Raw genomic sequence first — 25,487 nt, 5'->3', positions numbered from 1 at the left:
CGAAATCTAACGTTTAATGTTGTCAACGTTACCTGTACTTATATTTGAGAAAGTTTTATACTCGTTATGACAAAATAAAAAAAATCTGGCGTGTACACCACGTGACTTCCTTATACGGAATATTAAATTAGGCGCATTTTTCCTGCATTTCATTTAAACTTATTTCCTCGAATTTCATTAGAGATATATTTCTCATAAAATTAATTCGGTTCTAACTTCGCGACGGTACAAAAATACATAAAAGCTCAAATGTCTATATCGAAAACTGAAAGATATAGAAAAGCATAAAACACCAATTACAGTTAAAACAAATAAAAGACAATTTTTACAATTAAAATTACAGTTTCTACGCAAAACCAAGCCATTCGACCAGAAAACAAGAGGGCAGATTTTCCGGGCACAAAACTGAAAGTTTATTTTTGATCTCACTCGGCAAAAAGACACTGAAGGCGTAGAAACAGACTTAATTTGCCGTGGACGCTATGCAATAGATGGGATAATTTAATAACTTAAATGATATTCCAGAATGGATTGAACATAATTTAATTCGCAATAATAAAAGAAGACGTTACTTTGTTTTTGCGAAGCTTAATTTCTCCAGACTGGCAACAAATCCACTTTTCTGCTAAGTTTCAAATGTAAACAAATATGGCTGCTATGGTAAAAAAGTAGGCTTAGCCGCACTTGAACAACTTTTAAATTGTTGATAATTCTACAACTATAATGTGCAGATTAACTAAAGGCATAAAAACCTTACCCGGAAGATAAGAACTACATAATTCAATCATTTTTAAAACAAAAAATGCCCAGTTTAAAAACATATAAGGATTAAAATAACTGAGCTCACGGAGCCGAGTAACAGAGTGGGTATATAGATATATTTATATACTTTTGGTGCAGCTAATTGCAATCCTTCTGTGGTTCATAGACTTTAGCAATTTCTAACCACAGATTCGGCATCCAGGAGATTCAGCATAGGTTGGCCAACCGCTACGACAAGCGCGGATGACCGATATTTCTTGTTATGCGCACGAAGGAATAGAATCTCAACTTCGACTCAACTCAGATCCTCCCTTGCTGCAGCCGCCAGAAGGTTGGTGTCAACGTCAACTGTGCGTAGAAGGCTTCACGAAGGACATCTATATGCGAGGTGGTTCGCTATTTGCATGCCACTCACATCACACTATAACAGAGAACGTCTGAAGTAAGCATGTCAACGGGACAGCTGATGAATGGAGGGCTGTTCTCTTTACAGATGAGTCCTGGTTTAGTCTGCAAAGCAGTAGTAGGAGTTTCTCGATTTGGAGAGAACCTGAAATCCGTTATCATCCATTAAACATCCGTGATAGAGATGCATACAGTCAGTGTCTATGTTTGGGGTGGTACCTCTTTGGTGGAAGCACAGACCTCCACGTCTTTCCACGTGGAACCGTGAATGCTCAGACCTATACAGATGACACCCATGATACTTATGGGCGAACTTGTGCCAGGGTAATAGGTGATGATTTCCTGCTGCAGAACGACAACACCACACCATACAGGGCTCGCATCGTGGATGATTATCTTCAGCAGATGGAGTGGTCAGCTCAATCACCGGACCTGTATCCTATAGAGCATGTTTGGGATGCTTTAGAAAGACTTGTAGCTTCTCTCAGACCTCCTCTTCAGACCCTTTCTACGCTTGGAACTTTAGGGGTTGATATCAACAATATTCGTCATAGAATATATGGTCGGAATGCAAACGGCGAGCCGCTAGGCGGTATTGTAAGTGGTATAAAAAGGGTCGATCCTCGCACCCAACGGCATTTTCTACCGAGGATTGTCGAGAAGATGGCTGGTTATACGAGCTACGAAATTTGCAGGGGAATGGATTGACCGAGGTGGTCCTACAGATTGGCCACCAAGATCACCGGATCTCTCGTGTTTGGACTTTTTCCTGTGGGGCCATACGAAAAGCCTACGAGTGCTCCTTTGAAACGAATATGGCTCTAATCGTCAGGTCGCCGTTGGTGCCGGCGATTTTCTAGAAATGCATGGTTTCCTGGCAAATGTGCGTCGGTACTATTGCGCAGGGGTGGAGCCTGCATTAAAGCTGGCGGAAGGTCTTTTGAGGAAATTCTATGAGCATGTTCTGTTAACAAAATGTTTTCTAAAGCATCACCTCTCATTCTTGCACTAATTCTGTAAATGTGAGAGTGGAAAATTACCCTTTAACTGACAGTGGAAAATTACCCTTTAAGTACTCACGGCTTGCGTTCCGACCTTACATTCTATGACGAATATTGCTCATATAGCTGCATTCTATTAGCCCTTAAAGTTTTACCTACTTGTTTAGATGCACCATGTATAGCTTCAGTACGCGCAACCTCACGTAAGCAAAGGATTTTAGACCGAAATGCCAGGCAATAAAATGCACAAAAAAATAGGCACCAAAAAAAAAAGAGAAATACAGATTAAGTGTACGTACAGATGAGTAAGAATTGGAGGCTCCCTTCAGCCCACCTGGACACGAGCGTCCCCGTAGCTCAAAAGAAGGGGCCCCGTATCTCCACAAACGAGGGCAGCCAGTAACCCAGCCACCCCCAAACAACAAACAAAAATACTAAATCAAAAATAAGTAAGCACATCTAACACAAAATTACAGAACAACAAACAAACAAACAAACAAAAATCTGATGTGTACACACACATGACTTCCTTGTACGGAATATTAAATTATACGCATTTTTTCTTGCATTTCATTTAAACTTATTGGATTGAATTAAATCGACTTCGCCAACAGCGCACAAACCACAATAGAATAAATGCATTCTTTAACATTCACTCTAGTATTTGTTTACCATAGCGACACTCTGGCGCTAGATTCACTTAACAGTATTATATTTCGTTCATATTATAACTCAAAATGCACAAAATTTATATGATTTAAAGAATAGAATTATCTAATCGTTGCCACATGTTCTATTAAATACTATAATAAAGCTAGAATGATTAAAGAAAGAAATTAAGCAAACAAAACAAAAAAGAAACAGTTTTTCACAGACGATTGAGTATTTCTCATTCAATTAATTCAGTTCTCACTTCGCGAGAAGGCAAAAATACATAAAAACTCAAAATATCTGAATTGAAAATTAAAGTAAATCTTAAACACTTATTTCCTCGAAGAAATTCCAAAAACGAATAAGCATGATTTAATTGGCAATAATAAATGAAGGCGTTATCTTTGTTGTTGCGAAGCTAAGTTTCTCTAGATTGGCAACAAATCCACTAGTCTGCTGTTTCAAATGTAAACAAGCAATGGCCGCCATCAAAAAAATTATTAGGCTTAGCGGCAGTTAAACAACTTTAAAATTGTTAATAATTCTAAAAATATTCCATACAGATTTATTAAAGGCATAAAAACCTTAACCAGAAGATAAAAACAACATAATTCAATTATTTTTAAAGCAAAAAATGTACCATTTACAAACATATAAGAGTAAAGAAACTGAGATCACTGAACCGGGTAACAGAGTGGATATATATTTATATATGTTTGGTGCGGCCGATTGCAACGAAAATACGAGGTGCACATCTACTGTTATAGCAGTCGTATAAACAAAATTTCAATGTTCCGAGGCTACTCGTTTTTGCGTTATGCGAGATACGTATGTACATGGATTCGTACAGACGCCAAGAAAAATTCTCTTCAGAATTAATTTTAAAGCAGTTTTATAAATTTTTTGTAGGAAACGAGTCTTTTATTCTGTCCTTATGTACAGATATCACGCAAAAACATCGTTAAATTGCATTCGATAGCGGTCAAAATGGATATTTTCGTTGAAATATGCCGCCTGAAACATTTCGCGATTACAATACTTCCTTTTTACTTCGTACAAGGAAGTAAAAGATCCATAAACACAAATTCAGAACATAGAACACTACAGATATCTAAAACCCATATAAAGACGACAGAGTTCAATTTTAACTGAAGATTCCTACCAGCGCTCTATTTTCATTGATAAACTTCATTAGAGCAATAGAATATGATTTAAAAATTTTGAAATTAATGACAATTACATTAAAATCAGTAACGTTAAAAATCTGTCTCATAGGAGCTGTTAAACTACAATCGACCACGAAATGCCTAGAATCACCATCAACCTGACAACTATTACATAGTTTATTTTCCTGCAGATTAAATCGGTTGAAACAGAACGGAAACCTAACATGTCCAGTTAAAACCTGATTAACATCAATATTGTTCATACATTTCATTTTATTCGTGATTTTTAATTATTTCCAGATGAGTATCTTAAGTACAGATAAGTGTAAGAAGTACAAAAGTTCATTTTCTATTAGACTTCCAAGAAACAATGCCTATCATTTATACACTACGGAAAAAGAAAAGGGGCATTTCTACATCTCCCGTTGTACTGGGCCGAATGACGAAATTCAGCTTGCGTTTTTCAGGTCTCGAAAGCGCGACTTAGGATATCTATTATATATATATAGCGTTGTTCTAATATAGGTATTTTGACACAAAATCGGACTTTTTTTTCAATGACATGCCAATTTTTTTTCCATATTTCGATTCTAAGGCTCAAATTATGTTATACTGCCACGTTTTGTAAAAATTGCATGAGTAGTTTTTAAAAAATTAGCTCTCAAAATTCTGGCTCCTCCTTGTTAATTGATTTTGATATACACTGAAGTGACAAAAGTCATGGGATACCTCCTAATATTTTGTCGGTCCTCCTTTTGCCCGTCGAAGTACAGAAACTCGACGTGGCATGGACTCACCAAGTCGTTGGAAGTTCCCTGCAGGAATATTGAGCCATGCTGCCTCTATAGACGACCATAATTGTGAAAGTGTTGACGGTGCAGGGTTTTGAGCACGAACTGACCTCTCGATGATGTCTCATAAATGTTCGATGGGATTCATGTCGGGCGATCTAGGTGGCCAGATCATTCGCTGGAATTGTCCAGAATGTTCTTCTAACCAATCGCGAACAATTGTGGCCCGGTGACATGGCGCATTGTCATCCATAAAAATCCCATCGTTGTTTGAGTACGTGAAGTCCATGAATGGATCTCCAAGTAGCTGAAGGTATCCATTTCCAGTCATAATCGGTTCAGTTGCACCAGAGGACCGAGTCCATGCCATGTAAAAACAGCCCAGACCATTATGGAACCACCACCAGCTTGAACAGTGCCTTGTTGACAACTTGGGTCCATGGCTTCGTGGGGTCTGCGCCACACTCGAAACCTACCATTAGCTCTTACCAACTGAAATCGTGACTCATCTGACCAAAGCCACGGTTTTCCGTTCGTTTAGGGACCAACCGATATGCTCAGAGCCCACGAGAGTCGCTGCAGGCGATGTCGTGCTGTCAGTAAAGACATTCGATTCGGTCTTCTGCTGGCATAGCCCAAGGAAGACAAATTTCGCCGCACTGTCCTATTGGACACGTCCCTCGTACGTCCCACATTGATTTCTGCTGTTATTTGAAGCAGGGTTGCTTGTCTGTGAACATTGACAACTCTACGAAGACGTTCCCTGGTTTCGGTCGTTAAGTGCAGATGGTCGGCCACTGCGCTGTCCATGGTGGAATGTTATGCCTGAAATTAAATACTCTCGGCCCATTCTTGACACTGTGGGTCTCGGAATGTTGAAATCCCTAACGATATCCAAAATGGAATGACCCATGCGTCTAGCTCCAACTACCATTCCGCGTTCAAAGTCTGCTAATTCTCGTCGTGCGGCCATAATCACGTCAAAGCCTCTTCACATGAATAACTTGAACACAAATGAAAGCCCTGCCAAAGCACTTCGCATTTATAAATTTTCTATGTGATACTACCGCCATCTGTATATTTGCATATTGCTATCCCATGACTTTTGTCACTTCAGTGCAGAGGGTGATCTTTTTTAAAGTGACAGTGTTTGGAGCGCATTCTAGCGCGATCTAATAACCGAAATGGCACCACACTTGGTATTCAGACTAATCAAGACATGGGGAAAAGGATTCCGTGAAAAAAAAAAAAATTAGTTCCGAAAATCGCCGCTAGGCTATTTTGTGGCGCTGCTGTAGCTTACAATAACGAGAGTTGGCATAAAACACGGGTATCAAAGAAAAATGCAAATGTTGTGCAATGACAGCGCCAGTAATAGGAGCTATAAAAGCAAGTAGTAAGCTCCGACAAATAATCTCAGCTGAAGTAAACAAGCTCCAGTGGCCATGTCTCTCACGTTACCGGTGAAGCTGTATTACATGAAACAATGTAATGCATTCGCAGCTTCCCTGACTTCACGCCTCGTTCTGACCTCACGCCATGCGATTTTTGGCTCTGGGGTTATTTGAAATCTATACAAGTTTATGTTGGTGGAGTATCAAATTTGTCTATTCTAAAAGACAACATAACAAAGACACTGCGGAATATTCCTCGCGATATGTTACATACGGCTGTGGAGAACGCTGTGCACAGAATGCACGGTGTTATTTCTGAGAACGATGCTCACATTGAATGTGGTCCAATTCCTCACCGGGGAAGTTAATGTAGTAAATAACGATTGTATGTCTTGATGTCCCATGTCTTGATTAGTCTAAATACCAAGTTCGGTGCCATTTCGGCTATTAGATCGAGCTACAGGGAGCTCCAAACACTGTCACTTTAAAAAAGATCACCCTGTATATTTATTAACATCTCTTTCTATTAAACGTATTTGCTTCTTTCTTTCATATTTCAGAATTTAGGTTTATTTCAAATAAAATTCGCCTATTTTTTATGATTTAATTTTTAAATTTGTATTCTTAAATAATTTTTATATATATTTCGAAAAACATTTTGTATTATCTATAAAATATTTACCATCATCCTAGGGAATAGATGTATTTCTAAGCATACCTGCAAAAAATTAGAGTTTTTTATTCGAAATTTCCTAAGATATACGTGGTATTTATTATAAGAGATAGTAACGAAAATGTGGTGTACACATTTTGTTAAAATTATTTGAAAGTATAAACGATGGCTCTTTCTCCGCTCGTGGACAATGTTGGTATATTGGTTGGTGTATTTAATTATGGCAAAGCACACGAGGGCTATCTGCCTAAAGGGGGGATGCCTTCGTGGAGGACTTTCTAAGGGAAACTGCCTCGTTTACACGTTACACATGGGGAAAACCACGAAAACGCCCATGCAGCCAGCCCGTTCGCATGATTCGAACCTCGGACCGAACTACCAGTGTTCAGCGACTTTACCGCTTGGCCGCTGGTGGACAATGAAGAAAAAGGAAAGGAAAATAGGTTGCTATAAAATTAAGAAGTTCGCCAAGTGGATCATTCCTGGCGCGAACTGAAAAAATTTCGCCAAGGTAAATTTTTAAATTTCTCCATAAATTTCCCAGCAGAAATTATAAAATTTAATATCTAGGCAAAATCTGAGTCGTAGAATCGAAATATGGAAAAAAATTTGCTATGTTATTTCAGAAAAAGTCCGATTTTGTGTCACAACACCTACATTAGAGCAATGCTATATATAAATCCAATATACCGCAATTTCCGGAAGAAAGGCCGCATCAGCGTAAACGCCGCACTCGAGAAAAATGGCGGGAAAAAAATTTAAATTACACAGAAACGCCGCATCAGCGTAAACGCCGCAATAGATTAAATTGCGCGTGACATCGTCGTGGGCCGTATAGATGCAAAAACTCAACCTAAGTCCTGATATATGACATACCAGTTAAGAAAAATGCATGAAATGAAACCATAACTCAAAAATAAATTAAAAGTAAGAAATGTATAGCTTCTTTGCCGTTTAGAGACATTTTCAAAAATTTTCCGCTCCCTTCTTACTTAAAAACTATTCAACAAATACTTGTACCCAAACTGATGGGATCTGTATTTGGCAGAATGCCAAGAAAAAATCCATTCATGCTGAAGGGGAAATACGTCAAAATTCGTTATTGCGAGGCAGGTGGAGTCGTGTCAGCCTTTGAAAAAAATTGCAGAAAAGGCAGGGGTGGGGAGAGGATGGGTCCTGTAAGATTCATGGAATGGCAGAGGAGAGAGACTATTCAAACTGATGAGAATGTTGATTTGAAAGGGGGAAGAATGTTATTCTTCGGAGATCTCGTTTAGGGTGAATAAGGCATGTAGGTCCGTTCAAGGGAAAGAATGTAAACAAAATAACGTTCGCAAAAAGCAACTGAGTGGTCTTTTGTGTGGGAACAGCACCAGTCTATGCACAATGACAAGGCCATCCAAACTATGTACAATGACCATCGTAGGAAATATTTTATTTTTAGTGCACCTAAACGCCGCATGGGTAGAAACGCCGCACCCGCTGAAAATTTAAGTTTTAAACACGTAAACGCCGCGGCGTTTCTTCCGGAAATTACGGTATATCCTTAGTCAAGGTTTTGAGACATGAAAAATTCAATCGGCCTAGTAGAACGGGAGATGTAGAACTGCTCCCTCATTCTTTTGGTGTAGTGTACATTCCTTTGTCATTCATAAGAACATATAAAAATGGTAAAAGAATGAGTTTATCGTCTCTATGACAAAACTTTTTAACAGTCTTCGACACCCCAGGTTAAATATGAATTTGTTTCTTATTAATATGGAGACCAATATGTTATATTTTAGAATCAAATTTTTTTTAATTTACTAAGATTTAAAGAAGATAATAATAATAGAAAAAAAAGATAATTAATAGAAAAAAAGATAATAAAGAAGATAATTAATAGAAAAAAGCTCCAAATACAATGGATAGTAATAAATGGTCTTCTCAAAATTCTTAGTGTACATCCATCGAGAGAATTCACTGAAAGCAAAATACCTATGCATAAGAAATAAAATACTTACCTTACCCTCCGATAATATTTCCAGTTTCACGACGACGATCTTGAACTTTGTTTTCAAAGACTGGTAGTTATAAATTAGTTGTACCTGTGAAAATAACGCTCCGTTGAAACAGATGATGGCACATAAGAAAGAGACAGCACACTTATGAACAACGTACTGTATATTCTGACGTGTAAGGCGCACTTACAATACACAAAATAAGATCGAAATTTACGGTTGCTCGTTTTACACCGGTATAAAAATGATAGGTTTATAAATAAGGAATAAGCACAAAAAAATTATATTTCTATATGTTCCTAAATGCTGTTTATTTAAAAACTAGAAAGCCTGGTGGTCATACGAAAAGACAGCTGTTCTAGATATTAAAAATTGTAATTAAAATTATTTGTGCAAAGGTGTCTGCGAATTCAAACTGAATTACCCAGGTTGTATATTAAAAAAAAAGCGCCCTTTTAAGCGTAATGTAAAATCTGAAAGCTTTCAGATTTCTTCTTCTTCTATTTTTCCCCTTTCTGATTTTTGTTATCATTCCTGAACTCCTCATTTCTCATCCTATTTCCTCGCCAAGATGCAAATTAAGTTAAAGTGAAGAATAGTATTTAATCGGGCGAAACGAGAAAGCAAGTTAGAGCGTGATTTCGCTAGTATTGCGCACGCTGCTATTTTCCTTTTCCTGCTTTAATCTTAACTAGAAAGCCCGGCGGTCATACGAAATGTTCTAGATGTTATAAATTGTAATTAAAATGATTTGTGCAAAGCTGTCTACTAATTTAAACTGAATTACCCGGGGCAGGAGGCGAGGACGCCCCTTTGCTTACTGCCCCACGGGGTTTCCCCCTTCTACTTGCTTAATTGCTTAAAGTAGAGTGCAATGAAGGAAACCATTGGCGGTACATTTCTTAAGAGCCACCGCTAGCTCAATAAATAAGGGCGATTTAAATAATAAAATGTTAATTCACATGTCAAAGATCTCTTTGTACACAACATTTCTTGTGTGGATCTTTCCATCATTAAGCTGGCAGAGTTTCTAGGTAATTCATATCTAAATATAGTTAAATGCATAATAAGCAACAATTGTATGAATTAAAAATATTTAAATGGTCTTGAATACCATGATAATTTAATTAAAACAAAAATAACTGCATGTATGGTATCAGTGTACATGGACTATTTGAATGCCGTGCAACTTCACCCCATTGGCTAGTACAGTTACGAAAGCAACCAATCAACTATCGGCGATAAACAAACACTTAAGCCGTATATATGTTACGGTGAAACACCGAAATCTGGAGAATGTCAACATTCACATAGTCGCTTGGTGTATGTCCGAAATATTTTCCAAATACTCTTATTTCTGACTTACACCGGTCAATGTCGACATTCACCATGTACTAATGGTGAATGTTGAACATATAAGAATATTATATTTCCTTCTCCGTAATTCATTCGCGAAAAAACTCACTTGAGTCTCAGAATAAGAACTTAAAACACACAGTGCCTTCAAAATGAGAAAGGAAAATAATAGAAGTTATAAACTTACCAAATTATGTGATTCAAATCTTATTTATTGCAACAACTTAAACTATTATGACACTTGCACAAGAGGCCCTTGCTTTTACAACTGCATTTATTTGTGGAACACTTTCTTTTGGAATGGAAACGTGTACATATACTTCTCTCTTTTCGACCTACACCAGAGCATATCTGTGATTGTCGACATACACCGGTGAGGGTCCGATTGTACAAGAATGTAAAGAAATATTCGATCTTTCACCGACGTGCTTGGTGAATGTTGACCTTCTCCGGTGAAAGTCGACATTCTGCAATTTCGGTCTTTCGCGGTAACATATATATATATATATAAGAAATGACATTCCTTATGAATTTAGAAATTTTCATTATCGGATAGCATGAAAAGTTCGTCATCTTCGTCTTCCGTTATACCTTCAGGCACATCATCGACTTCTGTTTCAGCCGCACCATCATTGTTACTCTGATCCATCTATAAATAATCCTCCGTTCCACCTTTCGTCAACACCAAACACCCTTGATGCAGCACGATTTTCATTTTCTTTCGCAAAATGAGCGGCTTTGCATTTGGAACGAGCACTGTGTTAATCTCTTTCCGCTGGAGTCATATTTAATACTGTATTTCGACTAAAGCAAATCAACTGTATTTCGACTAAAGCAAATCAACTGTATTTCGACTAAAGCAAATCAACTGTATTTCGACTAAAGCAAATGCCATTTAATAAAGCCTTCGATTTTCATTTCAAAATCACGGCTTCAAATGACTATCAAAAGAGATTTTGGAAAGTTTGCATTTTTCTGGGCCTCTGCATTGAATACAATCCTCTCTCTTTGCAGGAGTGTTTACTCCCTCAAGCATTTAACCCCCACGTATATTGTTCCCCTTGCGCTAGTCAATTCCGTATACAATTGTTCAACAGGCTAGGACAAATCTTCGAATAAGCGACCTGAAAAGATAAGAGCGTTGCACATGTACATTTTAGGTTTCTTCGTAAAGAACTGGGGACGCGTTATACTGCGAATTGATCTAAAAGTTAAAAAATGTAACTTGAAATCATAGATGCGCATTACCAGTGCGCATTATACACCATATAATACTGTATATGTTCCTACTGCAAAGAAGTTCTGATAAAAGGGAAGGAGTTTTGATTCAAGGAAGGAACTATTCAAATTAGCACACAAGTGTCAGTCGAACAGCGAATATTAGTAATTGGTAGACTAAAATATTTTAAGGGGTATCAGAAACCCCTATGCCGACAATGTTAAATTGGCCATTTTTGATATACCTTTTCTCAAACTCTACTGTAGATACACGCTTGAAATTTTTTTGTGTAATTAGAGTATACCTATTTGATTATACTGAAATGAGCTTTTGAAACATTTTGAATTTTAGAGTAATTTACAGAATATTTTCTTAGGCATAGTAAACATTTAGCACTTTTCTTGTACCAAAAAAAATAAATAAATAAATAAATATTTGTTTACTTTAAAAAAATTTTTTTCTTAGTTTATCATATAAAGCTCATTTCAGTTAATATTAGGAAACCTAATAAATGAGCCATAAAAATTTCAGATACCTGTGAGCAGTAGTTCCTGAGAAAAGGTACATCGAGTATAAAAAAATTCACGTTTGGAGAAAAACGCATTTTTATGTAAAAATTCTCATTCATCAAAGCATTCGATGACACATTAAAACTAGATTTATTACAGTTCTAATTTTCATAGAGATTAAAGAATGGTATTTTTAGAAAGATAAAAGTGTAGGGAATTTGAAAATGCAAAAATCCGAAATAACCACTTTTTGAAGATTTTGGGGTTCCAACATCCCTTAAGAGACTCATTTTCTGTTAAGTGTTTTCCCTTATATTGTGATATTGTTAAACTGCATGTAAATTATGAAGAACAATTTGAGTGATTTGTTGAAAATAGTAAGTTTGGAAAATATTCAATCATATTGTTACGAAATGCGCAGCTGAGGTAAGGTAGCTTCCCCGGAAAGTGGGGTTAGGGCTGCCAGAAAGTGACTAGCAAATGCAGGGTTGCCAAACTTGGCGACAAAATTGGCGATATACCATAGAGGGAGCGAGAACATTCTAGAGCGAATTCTTATCGGCTTTACAGAGAATGTTCTCGAAGGCCGGTTAAAAACCATATATACCCTGTCTGGACGCTGAGTAGGAGAGTACCTTCAGTGTATGCTGACTTCAGTAGCAGTGTCTTGAGCTGAGAGATTAGCTCGAGAGCGATCGACTGAGTCGGGAGCTGTACTTTAGTGCTTTGGCGTGAAGCTGCCTTCAACGTTATAGCCTGATAATCGAAAGACTATGTTGCCGATTGTTTCAGCATGGTTGCCGTAGTTTTTTGACGACTGTAAATCGCAACAGTATTTACATTTCTCAGTTTTTTTTTTTTGTGTGTGTGTGTGTATGTGTGCGGGCTTTCATCTCTTTAAACAGCTGTAATTACTTGTATAAGGATATCTGTTACTTTTTTACTGTACTTTTTTACTGTTTCTTGGGATTATGGTAACTTGGCGATTTTTTGGCGAAATTATGGCGACCAACCTGGCTACAGCAACCTGCTAGTTTTCGTTTGGACGCCATTTTGTTTTCACGAAGTAAAGGTTTTTTTTTCTTTTTTTTTTTTTTTTTTTTCCCCAACAATCTGCTAGCCGAATTACGCTTATGCTAGAACTTTTATGGAACAAAAGTGCTTAATCATGACGAAGATTAGTGCGAAATTGGGTAAAAGTGCAGAATCGCTAACTGCTTGCCGCGTTTTTAAGAATTGCACATACACGGTAACCATGTACACGTCGACCTATTTTCACTTAAAAAAAATCCCAGAATTGCACAAAAATGGCATTGCGCACACTCTTGACTTTATCCATGTACACTGCTGAAGTCCTAGTTAGTAACTTTTATCGCCTTACCAAAATGTCGCCAAACTACCTGTAACTATATTCCAAAGATTAGCTAAAATTTCATTGTAATCTAGAAAGTGGAATTCTTTATGTAGCACGAAAAAAAAAACGCCCATTATAATCAGTTAAAATTAAGAAATTTGTAGCACAATTCTAAATACGTTGAATCACACTGATGTTTTTTCTGTCGTGTTCACAACTAATAATTTATGAAATTTTTAATAAATTACACCTTCGTATCAAAAAGGAATAGAAAAAAATTCTAGATGGAATCGCAGCTAAAAACATTTATGTTTACCAATTAAAATTTAAGTGATATAATATGCAAGTCATAAAATTTAAGTCTAATTTACCTCATTGACAATGGCCAGTACTGTATCTTGTAACACCTTCAAGGGTTGTTTCTTTTGTACAACGAGTTTCTTGTAAAGAGGATAGTCTACATAAACTGCGGTTTCGATTACTTTCTGTCCACTCGTATCTGATCTTCGATATCTGTGAGTCTCAGGTTCATTTTCTTCTGCATTCTGCGGCAACTCTAAAGTTGAAGAAATTGATAAAGTTAGTTCCTCATCTCTCTCCCGCTTTTTATATATCACATAAAAGAGCATCTTAAGAAAGGTTGGATCAATGTACACCTTGCACAAAAGAAAAAAATCTGATGTGTACACCACATGACTTCCTTGTACGGAATATTAAATTACACGCATTTTTTCTTGCATTTCGTTTAAACTTATTGGATTGAATTAAACCTACTTCTCCGACAGCGCATAAACCACAATAGAATAAATGCATTCTTTAAAATTCACTTTGTTTGCCATCGCGACACTGTGGCGCTAGCTTCATTTAACAGCATTATATTTCGTTCATATTATAACTCAGAATGCACAAAATTTATATCATTTAAAGAATTATCTAATCGTTGCCACATGTTCTATTCAAATACTATAATAAAGCTAAAACGATGTACAAAAGAAATTAAGCAAAGAACAACAACAACAAAAAAAGAAACAGTTTTTTCACAGGCGATCCAGTATTTCTCATTAAATTAATACAGTTCTCACTTCGCGACAAGGCAAAAATACATAAAAACTCAAAATATCTGTACTAAAAATTACGAAGTAAATCTTAAACACTTATTTCCTCGAAAAAATTCCAGAAAGGATTAAGCATGATTTAATTCGCAATACTAAATGAAGGCGTTATCTTTGTTGTTGCGAAGCTATGTTTCTCTAGATTGGCAACAAATCCACTACTCTGCTGTTTCAATGGTAAACAAACTAGAGCCGCCATCAAAAAATTTATTAAGCTTGGCGGCACTTATACAACTTGTTCATAATTCTAAATTGATTGAAATTCTAAATTGATAATTCTAAATAAAATTGTTGATAATTCTAAAAATATTGCATACAGATTTACTAAAGGCATAAAAACATCAACCGGAAGATAAGAACGGCAAAATTTAATCATTTTAAAACAAAAAATGTACAATTTACAAACATATAAGAGTAAAGAAACTGAGATCACTGACCCGGGTAATAGAGTGGATATATATAAATATATTTATATACGTTTGGTGCTGCCGATTGCAACCAAAATACGAGGTGCACATCTACATGTTATAGCAGTCCTATATACAAAATTTCAAAATTAATTTTAAAACAGTTTTATATTACGCCCAAAGGGGCTTTTTTTAACCTTTTGTGTCTTACCTTTATTTATTAAATGTTCTTCGCACTTAAACCATAAAATTTAACTCAACAGCAATATCGCAAAATAATTTTAAAATTAGCATATCTTTAGAATTTCCGATGCAGGGTCTCCTCGCGCACTGGAGATATTTCCCCCCCCCTCTACAGTGTTGCAATTGCTTCCTTTCAAATCATTGAGTTTGTCAATCAAAAATTCGTTGAAGTGTTACAAAATATGAAATCGATGATAAAACAAATTTCAAATTCCAAATTAGTGTTTCCAGATGCCCATATTCGGTGAAAGAATACGTTATTCAAAACTGGATATACGTATATACCATTACCGTTGTATTATATACCTACGTACCGTTGTTTTATCACACTGCGAGAAACATACATACATTTATGCAGATTCTTTAAATATAACACAGAGCAATAACATTTGGTGACAAACAATTTGAAAAGTGAACCGACATGTAACGTTTTCAACGCAAAATGCCAAAACGAAATTAAACGCCTTTGGGCTAAAAAAAACGAAATTTTTAAGATTTAAATTACGCCCAAAGGGGCTTTTTTTAACGTTTTGTGTGTTACCTTTATTTATTAAATATCATGTTCTTCGCACTTAAACTATAAAGCTCAATTCAACAGCAATATAACAAAATAATTTAAAAAGTCCATATCTTTAGAATTTCCGATGCGCAATCTCACGCGCTGGAGATTTAATTATTTTTTTCGTATAATATTGCCATGGCTCGCTTGGAAATCGTTGAGTTTCTTAATCAAAAATTCATAAATGCTTTACAGAATATGAAATAGATAAGAAAACAAATTCCAAATTTGGACTTCCAGATGCCCATATTTGAATGGAGGACTACGTTGTCCAAAATTAGATGTGTCTAGATACCGCTGCCTTTCCACAATGCGAGAAATATACATACATTTATGTAGATTCTTCATTATTTAGTTTCTTTAAATATACTGCGGGGCTCTAATATTTGGTGGCAACAATTTGACAAGTGAGTCGACATTTATAGTGAAGTGACATAAAATGCCAAAACGAAATTAATAGCCAGTTTGCGCAAATTTTCCCTTTGGCCAAATAATATTTTAACCTTCGTATTTCATATTTTTGTATAGCTAATAAATTTTTACTGAAAAAGCAAAAAGGAAATTCAAGCGTTCAGAATTTGGAAATTAGTAAACATTGATATTGTTGCGTTTTTCTCTTCTTCTGACACCAGCTGTTACGTTATTTTCTTCCTTCACGTTCGTACGGGGTTTGTAGATTTGAAGTGAATAACGACGACACTGGATAAAGTATCGAAACACTTTATTAGCCAGTATTGTCAGGACAGCTCCAAAACACTTTTTACAGTCGTCGAAGGTCTACTATAAATACGCTGACACGATCAGCGACACAGCCTTCAGGTTATCAGGCTATCACGGTGGAGGCAGCTTCCTGCAAAGCAGGCGATTCTGTTTTCCGGAGTACAGCTCCCGACTCTGCTTGGTCGTTCTCGGAACTCCACGTACTCTCGAGACTCTCCACGAGTATCGAGAGTAAGTGGAGAAACTTATGGAGATATTTAAAACTTTATCTTGGCGCATTTTTTTCGCAACAATTTGAAAAGTGAATCGACATGTAACGTTTTCACTTCACAACGTAAACTACTGGTTTCCAGATTTTGAATTTTTCCAGACTCGCTATGCACTCGACGACACACGAGCACAGCTCCCGACTCCTCGGTTCAGTCGTTCCCGGAGCTCAACACTCTCTCTCGACGATGCACTAACCACGATACACTAAAAGACTCCTTCAGTGCACTCGATTACCCACTCGGCACTCGCTGCCCGGCTCTCAACTCGATTGACTCCGCAAGGATTGACTCGCTAGATGAGACACCAACTCGATACTAACTCTCTCGCACTATATGCGAGGCACACGCACTTTAATTGACTGCGGACCAGCGGGATTAATATAGCTTTCAGCTTGTGTTCGAGAACATTCTGGGCTAAACCGGTAAGAATTCATTCCAGAAGGTTCTCCAACCGTCCATGGTTTGTCGCCAGAAGAGCGATTTCTCGCCAGATGTGGCAACCTTGTCTTCCTTTGCCATTTTATGGCAACCCTAAAACTGCTTTGCGGGGAAACCATCTTTACCGCGCCCCTACATTTCGTAAAACTATTATGCATTGCAGTTAATAGAAGTTTAAAATTATATTAAAAGTCATTGCTTAAATAATCTCTTTTTATAAAGCCGCATTAATATATTTTTTGTAAAACATATATGGTTTAAAAAGATTTGGAAAAGGAAGACACATAAATTTAAAATTCTAGAACTACCTAGACGTAATATTAATTTTTAATGGTTTCCAGATTTTGAATTCGATATTTACTTTTTTGTTTTTTCAGTAAAAATTTATTTGTTACGACAAAAAAAAATATTACTTGGTAAATATACAGTGTCTCACAAAAGTGATGGGACACTTGTGCTTTACAAGAGGAAACTGTAATAAAATAAATTAAAAAACATGTAAAAATTTTTTGTGGGTGTGTTTCATACTTAAATTTAGTAACAATTATTACACAACATACATTTTCTCAAAATATTAATTTAATAAAAATACAATTGTTTAGAACGGAGCAAAAAATGGTTCATATAAGTGATGGAACACCATTAGATACTACTACGTACCATGCAACTAAAATCGTTTGAAGTAAGCAATAAAAATATTTTTGGGGTTTTTTATTTTTACTCAAAAGCAATTGGCAATAATTTATAAAATCGTCTGCAATATTTCTCTCCAGTTTTGGAATTTTTGTGTTTTTTATCTCTGTGCAGCCATAAATGCTAAACGAAAAGAAACTTTGCCTGAAATTGGAAAATTAGTTATTAATTTGCAAATTGAACGTGGAAATTCTATTAGAGAAACTGCTGAAACAGTTAACCTGAGTCATTCAACAGTTTTCAATATCATTAAACGATATAAAAGGAATCATATGATTCAGGATAAAAGAACACCTGGCCGACCATCAAAGCTATCCGATGGAATAAAGCGAATTATCGTTCGAAATATTAAAAACAAAATCCAAGAATGAGTGCTCCTAAAGTTGCTGCTGATTTATAAGTATTATATGGAGTAATTGTTAATCCTGAGACTATTGGAAGAGTAAATCGATTTGCTGGATATCACGGTAGAGCAGCCTGGAAAAAATTCTTCGTGAGTGAAAAGAATAGAAACCTCAGACTGGCTTTCGCAAAATCCAACATAAATAAGAATTCTGATTACTGGAATGAAGTTATATTTGCTGATGAGAGTAAATTTAATATATTTGATTCTGATGGTAGAATCTTGGTGTGGATAAAACCCAGGGAAGAATTTCGCAAACACACCATTTCTTCAAAACAACAATTAAAATCGGTGCTTCAAGAAGAATGGGGTAAAATCACTCCAAACACCGCAAAAAAAAATTAGTCGAATCCATCCCAAGAAGATTAAATCATGTTTTAAAAGTAAAAGGAAATCCAACAAAATATTAAAAGCTTTTATAAAGTAAAATTTTTGGATAAATATTTGATGGAAAAGTAAGTGTCCCATCACTTATATGAGCCATTTTTTGCTCTTCTAAACAATTGTATTTTTATTAAATTAATATTTTGAGAAAATGTATGTTATGTAATAATTGTTACTAAATTTAACACACCCACAAAAAATTTTTACATGTTTGTTTTAATTTATTTTACTACAGTTTCCTTTTGTAAAGCACAAGTGTCCCATCACTTTTGTGAGACACTGTATTACTTGTTTCTTCTAGTGTTTAAAATTTTTTACTTAAAATTTTTCAATCAAAAATACATGCCTACTATGGTTTATATGTGCTTTACTTTTACTATGATACTTTGTGCGACGATGTTTTAAAACTTGAAAAATTTTGCACCGCTTTAGTTTCTTTCACGATGTTTTAAAGCTGTTCATGGCTTTTCTCCTATGACCGTTTTGTATGGCGACGTTTTACCCTTGCGTTTTGGTTTGATATTTTTAACTGTATTTTTGTTTTAATCTGTGTTGTGTGTGCTGCTATAACCATGGGGTAGACTTTTATCGCCTAGGCGGTTAGCAGCACATTTGTATCTTATATTATCAATTTAATTTTATAATTTATTCAATAATTTTATTTTTAAAGGACTGTGAAATTTCGATGGAAATTTAGAGAATATTTTAAATTTATGTTTCCTCTGTGATTTGAGAAGTACAGTTTATTTACTTTCCCTTTTAATATCATTCTTTTAACTTTAAATATCAAACACTAGCAGCTTCGCGGCCAGCCTTCGTCTGGCTTTTAAATGTACCGGAAAAATGGCTGAAGGAAACACCAAACGTTAAATTTAAAAACTGCTCAGAATTTTACTCTGCAGAACACCTTCATAAAAAAGTTATTACGTATAACAAAATTACAATGAAATAAGCAATATCCCTTAATACAAATATTAATTATCCTAATAAATAAATTAACCAACTTCCCTTTGCAAAATCTTAAGAACTCAAATGGTATAAAGGAGGTTAAGGACTTTGTTTCCTAAAAAAATCACTCAAAATTTTTCAGTATCTTTAAGACAGTGAAATGAGCAATAAATACGATAAAAGAATACAAAAAACAAAAAATTCTGAAAAACGAAGAATAATTAAGGATATTTTATCTTATATTTTCAAGAGAAAAAAAATTACAATGAAATAAGCTATATCCCTTAATACAAATATTAATTATCCTAATAAAAAAATTAACCTACTTTCCGTTTGAAGGAAAAAAATCATGCAAAACGTTTCAGTACCTTACAAATAGTGAAATAAGCAAAAAACATGAAAAGAAACTCAAAACAAAAAATTTCGCGCAGAATTTTACTCTGCAGAACAACTTTATCAAAAGAAATCAATAAAAATGTATTATATATAAAAAAATGACAATGAAATATGCCAATCTCTTAAAAACAGTGACATAAGAAAAACGACGAAAAATTGTTGCCAAACCATATTTCTAAAAGAATGAAACTATTCAAAATGATACGATTTCATCAAAAATCTATCAACAATAATAAGAAAGGAAAATTGTTGCCAAAATCACATTTTTAACGACATTAACGACAAAATCACATTTTTCATATATTTCACATTTTAACGACAAAATCACATTTTTAACGAGATGTGAGAAGTGTACTCGGAAGCTTCATTTAAAAAAAAATATTTTTAAATACAAAATATTATCATTTTTCCAAAATTCGTTTTGTAAAAGCAGTCGCAAGGATGAAAGTTTAACGTGTCCAAAAATCAAAGAAAAATAAACTGTACATTTTTAAAAATAAACTTTTTTAGAAAAAATCCCGTTCAAAAGGTGTTAAGCTCCCTTTGTTAAATAAATTCGTATTGAATCGATTTATTGAAACACGAAATTTATTGTAAGTTCGTAAAATAGCTAAGTGCCTACGTTTCATGACGATGTGAAAATGATTTCATGACGATGTGAAAATTTTACTCTACAAAATTAAATGCAACTTAATAGATTATACTTTTCATGAAATTTTGTGTAGAGTAAAATCTCGCTTTCCTATAGCCCATTGTGTCTCAAAATGACGCGATTTCGTCACAAAACATAAAATAAAAAAATTTCGAATTCGAATTTCGAAAAAAATCTCTTCGAGGTGCACTGGTTCTTGTCTAGATGTACCTAGGTACCAAATTTCGTAGCAGTGGGTCTATTAGCTTACGCGCAACGCGAACGAAAGATAATCTGACACACACACAGACAGACTCTTTCTTTTATTATACGTAGAGATAACACAGCACAAAAGCAGATCTTTCATTTACATGCGCAGTTATATGCTTATTTTTATGCCATTTTCTTATTATACACTTTATTATCTATTACTATTACACACACTGGCCAATGAATTAGGAACCCAAGATCAATATTTTATTGGACCACCTTTTGCACGGATAACTGCTCTGATTCGCTTAGGCATCGAGTCTACATGTTTTTGGAGTGCATTCACATCCAGAGAATACCATACATTACCTAATTACCTTCTTAGAGTGCTATCCGGATGCATCTTTCAACCATAGCCCACACATTTTCTATGGGGTTAAAATTCGGGCTATTCGGTGGCCAGGGAAGATGTTGGAAGTCAGACTGATGGTCAGCGAACCAATTTTAAACACTTCTGGCACGATGTATAGTTGCATTATCTTCCATGGAGTATCCGTCGCCAACAGCGTAAAAATGCAACATTGCAGGGTGCACTTGATTTGCCAGTATATATCTAGGTAACTCATGGCTGTTCGTTTACCCTCGAGGGACACCACTTCCATGAAAGTAGAACATGTCCAATGTCATGATATGATACTCCTACCATACCCTTGCGCAGTGCGAGTAAGGCAAGATGATAGGTTGGTTGATTTTTTAAATGGCACAAAACCTCGAGGGTTATTATGCGCCAGACAAATGGTGAGTTAAATTCAAGATGCATAAACACACTGTATCAAGTGGATTGATGAAATGAACCTGAAATGCTGATGAAGGCATGAAGAAACGACTTTAAAATGTCCAGGCAGAAATGACTGAAAAATGCTCTAGCAACTGGTAGAGCGGATGAAATGTAGTTGAAATCATATGGTAAGAGGAGATGTCTTTTGAAAACCTTATGAGGTTGATGTGAGGGTTTCTTCCAATGAGATTTGTTAAGTTAAAATTCGTACAGTTAAAATAAAATTCACGTTTCTGACTAAAAGCAGGACAGCAGGTTAAAATGTGATTGACTGAAACGGGAATGTTGCAAGTGCCAGAAATAGGCTCATTATCTCCTTTCAAGAAATACTGATGTGTCATTCTGCAATGACTAATTCGTAAGCGAGTCAATAGTACATCCTCCTTCCGATTCCCTCTCAACTCCCAGTACTCCAAATTGGGTTTTACCTGCCTTAATATAAGGCAAGATGGATTCATAGCTTCATGGGATTCTCGCCAAATTCAACGTCTTCCATCAGTGCAAAATAAAGTGTTCCAATGCTCAGGTGTCCAGTGTCTTCTTTCCCGACACGACCGCAAACGAATTCCTGCATGTCGGGCAGAAACGAGTGGTTTACTCACAGGCACCCGACTATGCATTCCTATTCTCTGCGCATGGTTCGAGCTGAAGTCTGCTGGGGAAGGCACTGGTTGACGATCTGTGTCAGCTGAAGCAAAGTAGAGTCTCTGTTCTGCCGTACAATTCGTCGGAGATGACGCCGATCACTCTCTTGGGAAACTGTGCCCGAACCGCAGGGTTACAGCCGAAAACGTCGCGGAGAAAACAACGCAAGGCGAAAACGTCGTGCTACAGAACACCGTGGGAGAAAATATCGTGGTACAAAACATCGTCGTCGAAAACAAAGCGGTTCAAAAACTTCGCGGTTTCAAAACATCGTCGTCGAAAATATCGTGGTAAAAAATAAAGTATCTACAAATCATCGCATGACGATAACATCGCAGACATGCTTATTGCAGTCTTTAATAATTGTAAATAGATATTCCCATAATGATTTGTGAGCGCAAGATGGAAAGAAGGATAAGTTTTAATTTCATATTTTTTATTAACTAATAAATTTTTGCTGAGAAAATAAGAAGGAAACGTAAGCATAGAAAATTAATGCAACTTATAGCACTTAATTTTAAACCGACATAGTTAACTAACAAAGGCCATTAATAAATCATTCTGATAAAGTTTTTACTGGTGATTTTTCATGAAAAGTATAATCTATTAAGTTGCATTTAATTTTCTATGCTTAAGTTTCCGTCTCACTTTTTCAGCAAAAATGTATTAGTTAATAAAAAAAAATGTGAAAGTAAAATTTAACGTTCTTTATACATCTTGCGCTCACAAATCATCTTGGGGAATGTCCATTTACAGTTATTTAAACCTGAAAAAAAAAACATGTCTACGATGTTATCGTCATGCGATGATTTGTAGATAATTTATTTTTTACCACGATGTTCTCGATGGCGATGTTTTTAAACTCCGAAGTTTTTGAACCGCTTTATTTTCGACGTCGATGTTTTGTATCACGATGTTTTAGAACTGCGATGTTTTCTCTTTGCGATGTTCTCTCCTACGATGTTTTGTAGCACGACGTTTTCGCCTTGCGTTGTTTTGTCCGCGACGTTTTCGACCGCGATGTTTTTGCCGCGATATTATCGGCGGACACCGAACCGCAGCCACGCCCTCTGGAGAAAGACTGTGGGTTCGGATTCCAACTTAGAAAACCTTCGATATGGTTGCTTTTGAGAACCCAGTGAGATTTACTGTCTTCGGAATCAGAGCCCCTGCAAAACGGGCACCAACAATGAGCCCTTTTTCAAATGGTGAAAGATCTATCGCTTTTCTCATTTTACTTCATTCATCTTTAAAAACACTCTTGCACCTTACTTATAATAGCATTCTAAGAATATGTAAACCACGTCATGAAAAACATTAGCATACTTCATTCCTAGCTTGCACTGAAATGAAAATCTCAAAGGTTTCTAATTCTTTGGCCAGTGTGTGTACATTATGATCACGTAAATTATAATTCAAGAAAAGAGAGGACAGTTAAAAAAATATAAAAATAAGTGCTGATTTACTTTTATGATCGACACCGCAGTAGTGAGACAAATCTTCTTCCATTTTGAGAAGGACATGAGGTTCCTCAGAAGGATCTCTGTAACTTCCTCCATCTTTCAAGTGATCCAGAGGGCGTAAGACGTAGGCTTCATTTCCGACAATGATAATCCCTGACTAAGATAAACGAAGTTTCAGTATCTACGTGATCAGAAAAACAATCGCTAAAAACATTTTGGAACGCTGCACATAAGTTGAACAAATGATGTAAAAGTACATTTCACTTAAAATTTGCACTTGCATTATTTCACAAAATACAAGATTAGAAATAAGCTGCGCTCTGGCTACATCACGCAAATTAGCAGAAATGCAAGGATACTTTACTACTTCTTTTTAATTTATTGTACATTATATACCAACTTCGAAGCTCAATATCAGAAATTGCGCACTAAATGTGTATACATCAAAATCAAAAAAGGACTTCATCACATTCTTACAAGGCTCGAAATTTGGAGAAAATTATTGATTTTTACCTCCTTGTACGAAGTAAAGGAAGTATCGTAACCGCGAAAAATTTCGCGTATCATATTTCAATGAAAATATCTATTTTGGCCGCTCCTGAATCCATATGAAGGATGTTTTTGCGTGACATCTATACGTATCGACAGAATCAAGGACTCTTTTCTACAAAATGATTGTAAAATGGATGCAGAAGAGAGTTTTTCGTGACGTCTGTACGTACGCATGTATTTATCTATAATAACTCAAAAATGAGTTATCCGTACAACATTCAAATTTGCATATGGGACTGCTATAACATCTAGTTGTGCACCTCTTTCTCGCTCCAATCGGCCGCACCAAACGTAGATATATATATTCCCATTCTCTTAACTGGCTAGGTGAGCTCTTTTTTGTTCTTATTTTTTTTTGTTGTTGTTGTTGTTTTAAAAGTGTTTGAATTATGCTGTTCTTATCTTCCGGTTAAGGTTTTCATGCCTTTTGTTAATCTGCATGCAATAGTTGTAAAATTAGCAACAATTAAAAAGTTTACGTCACGCTAGGCTTAACGAGGCCGCCTTCTCTTTACATTTGAAATTCTTAGAAGAGTAGTGTCTTCTGGCCGAATTAGTTGTTTTATCGTTGAAAACTTCAATTTTAAATGTAAAAATTGTTTTTTTTAAACTGTATTCTGTGTTTTAGGGTTCTCTGTATTTTACAATTTTGAATGAAGATGTTTTGAGTTTCTATGTGTTTTTGCCTTGCCGTGAAGTGAAAATTGAATTAATCGAAAGAGAAATATATCTTTAATGAAATTCTTGGAAATAACTTTAAATGCAGTGCAGCAAAAAAAAAGTTTATAATTTAATAGGCGGATGAAGAAATTCACGTATTGTAGGTAAACAGTATGGCATGAAGACAAAATGATTAAATGTGTAAGCGGTTTGGGGGGTTGCAGGGGTGCGAAATTAGTCGAAACAGCTACCACCCCTAGCACATAAAACCGCTTTTACCCGGTTACTCATTGAGTCGAACTAACAGAAACGGGCCACTCATTCAAAGCTGCTTCTGGTCTATGTCACATTTCATCAACCGTATTAGCTGGAGAAGGTTGGTGGGCCAGTTTCTCAGTAACTCATTACCAGATGTTTTCAGTGGTTGACAGACTTCCTCAATATACAAGGTATTCGACAGGCCAGGGAAGCAGTCGATTACCCTATGTATGGAGCACGACTTACAACATGTAGTCTTGTATTATCTTGTTTGAAGATGGTGTTTGGCAAGCCTCGAAGATACGGCACAGCCACTGGACGTAAGTTGTCAGAAATGTGTACCGATTTGCGTTCAAATTTGTTATTTATTGCCTCTA

At 35.8% G+C, this 25,487-nt stretch overlaps 1 protein-coding gene across 2 annotated transcripts in view; it reads right to left on the bottom strand.

The window, feature by feature from the left end:
• The window catches only part of LOC118180628 (A disintegrin and metalloproteinase with thrombospondin motifs adt-1-like), a 152,437-nt gene that overhangs the window by 39,956 nt on the left and 86,994 nt on the right, over nt 1-25,487 (bottom strand). For both annotated transcript variants that reach the window (XM_085821226.1, XM_085821227.1), the window contains exons 4-6: nt 23,644-23,797; nt 13,653-13,837; nt 8,847-8,930 (exon numbers count right to left, since the gene is read on the bottom strand). In XM_085821226.1, the coding sequence (XP_085677352.1) occupies nt 8,847-8,930; nt 13,653-13,837; nt 23,644-23,797 (423 nt within the window). The remainder of the gene's footprint in view (nt 1-8,846; nt 8,931-13,652; nt 13,838-23,643; nt 23,798-25,487) is intronic.

Source organism: Stegodyphus dumicola, chromosome 7 (assembly GCF_044657685.1).
Source record: "Stegodyphus dumicola isolate Sdum_Otavi_A_Nest chromosome 7, ASM4465768v1".
In the NCBI taxonomy this organism is placed as follows: domain Eukaryota; kingdom Metazoa; phylum Arthropoda; class Arachnida; order Araneae; family Eresidae; genus Stegodyphus; species Stegodyphus dumicola.
Note: the sequence above shows the minus strand (reverse complement) of the source record. Positions and strands in the feature narration are given on the sequence as shown.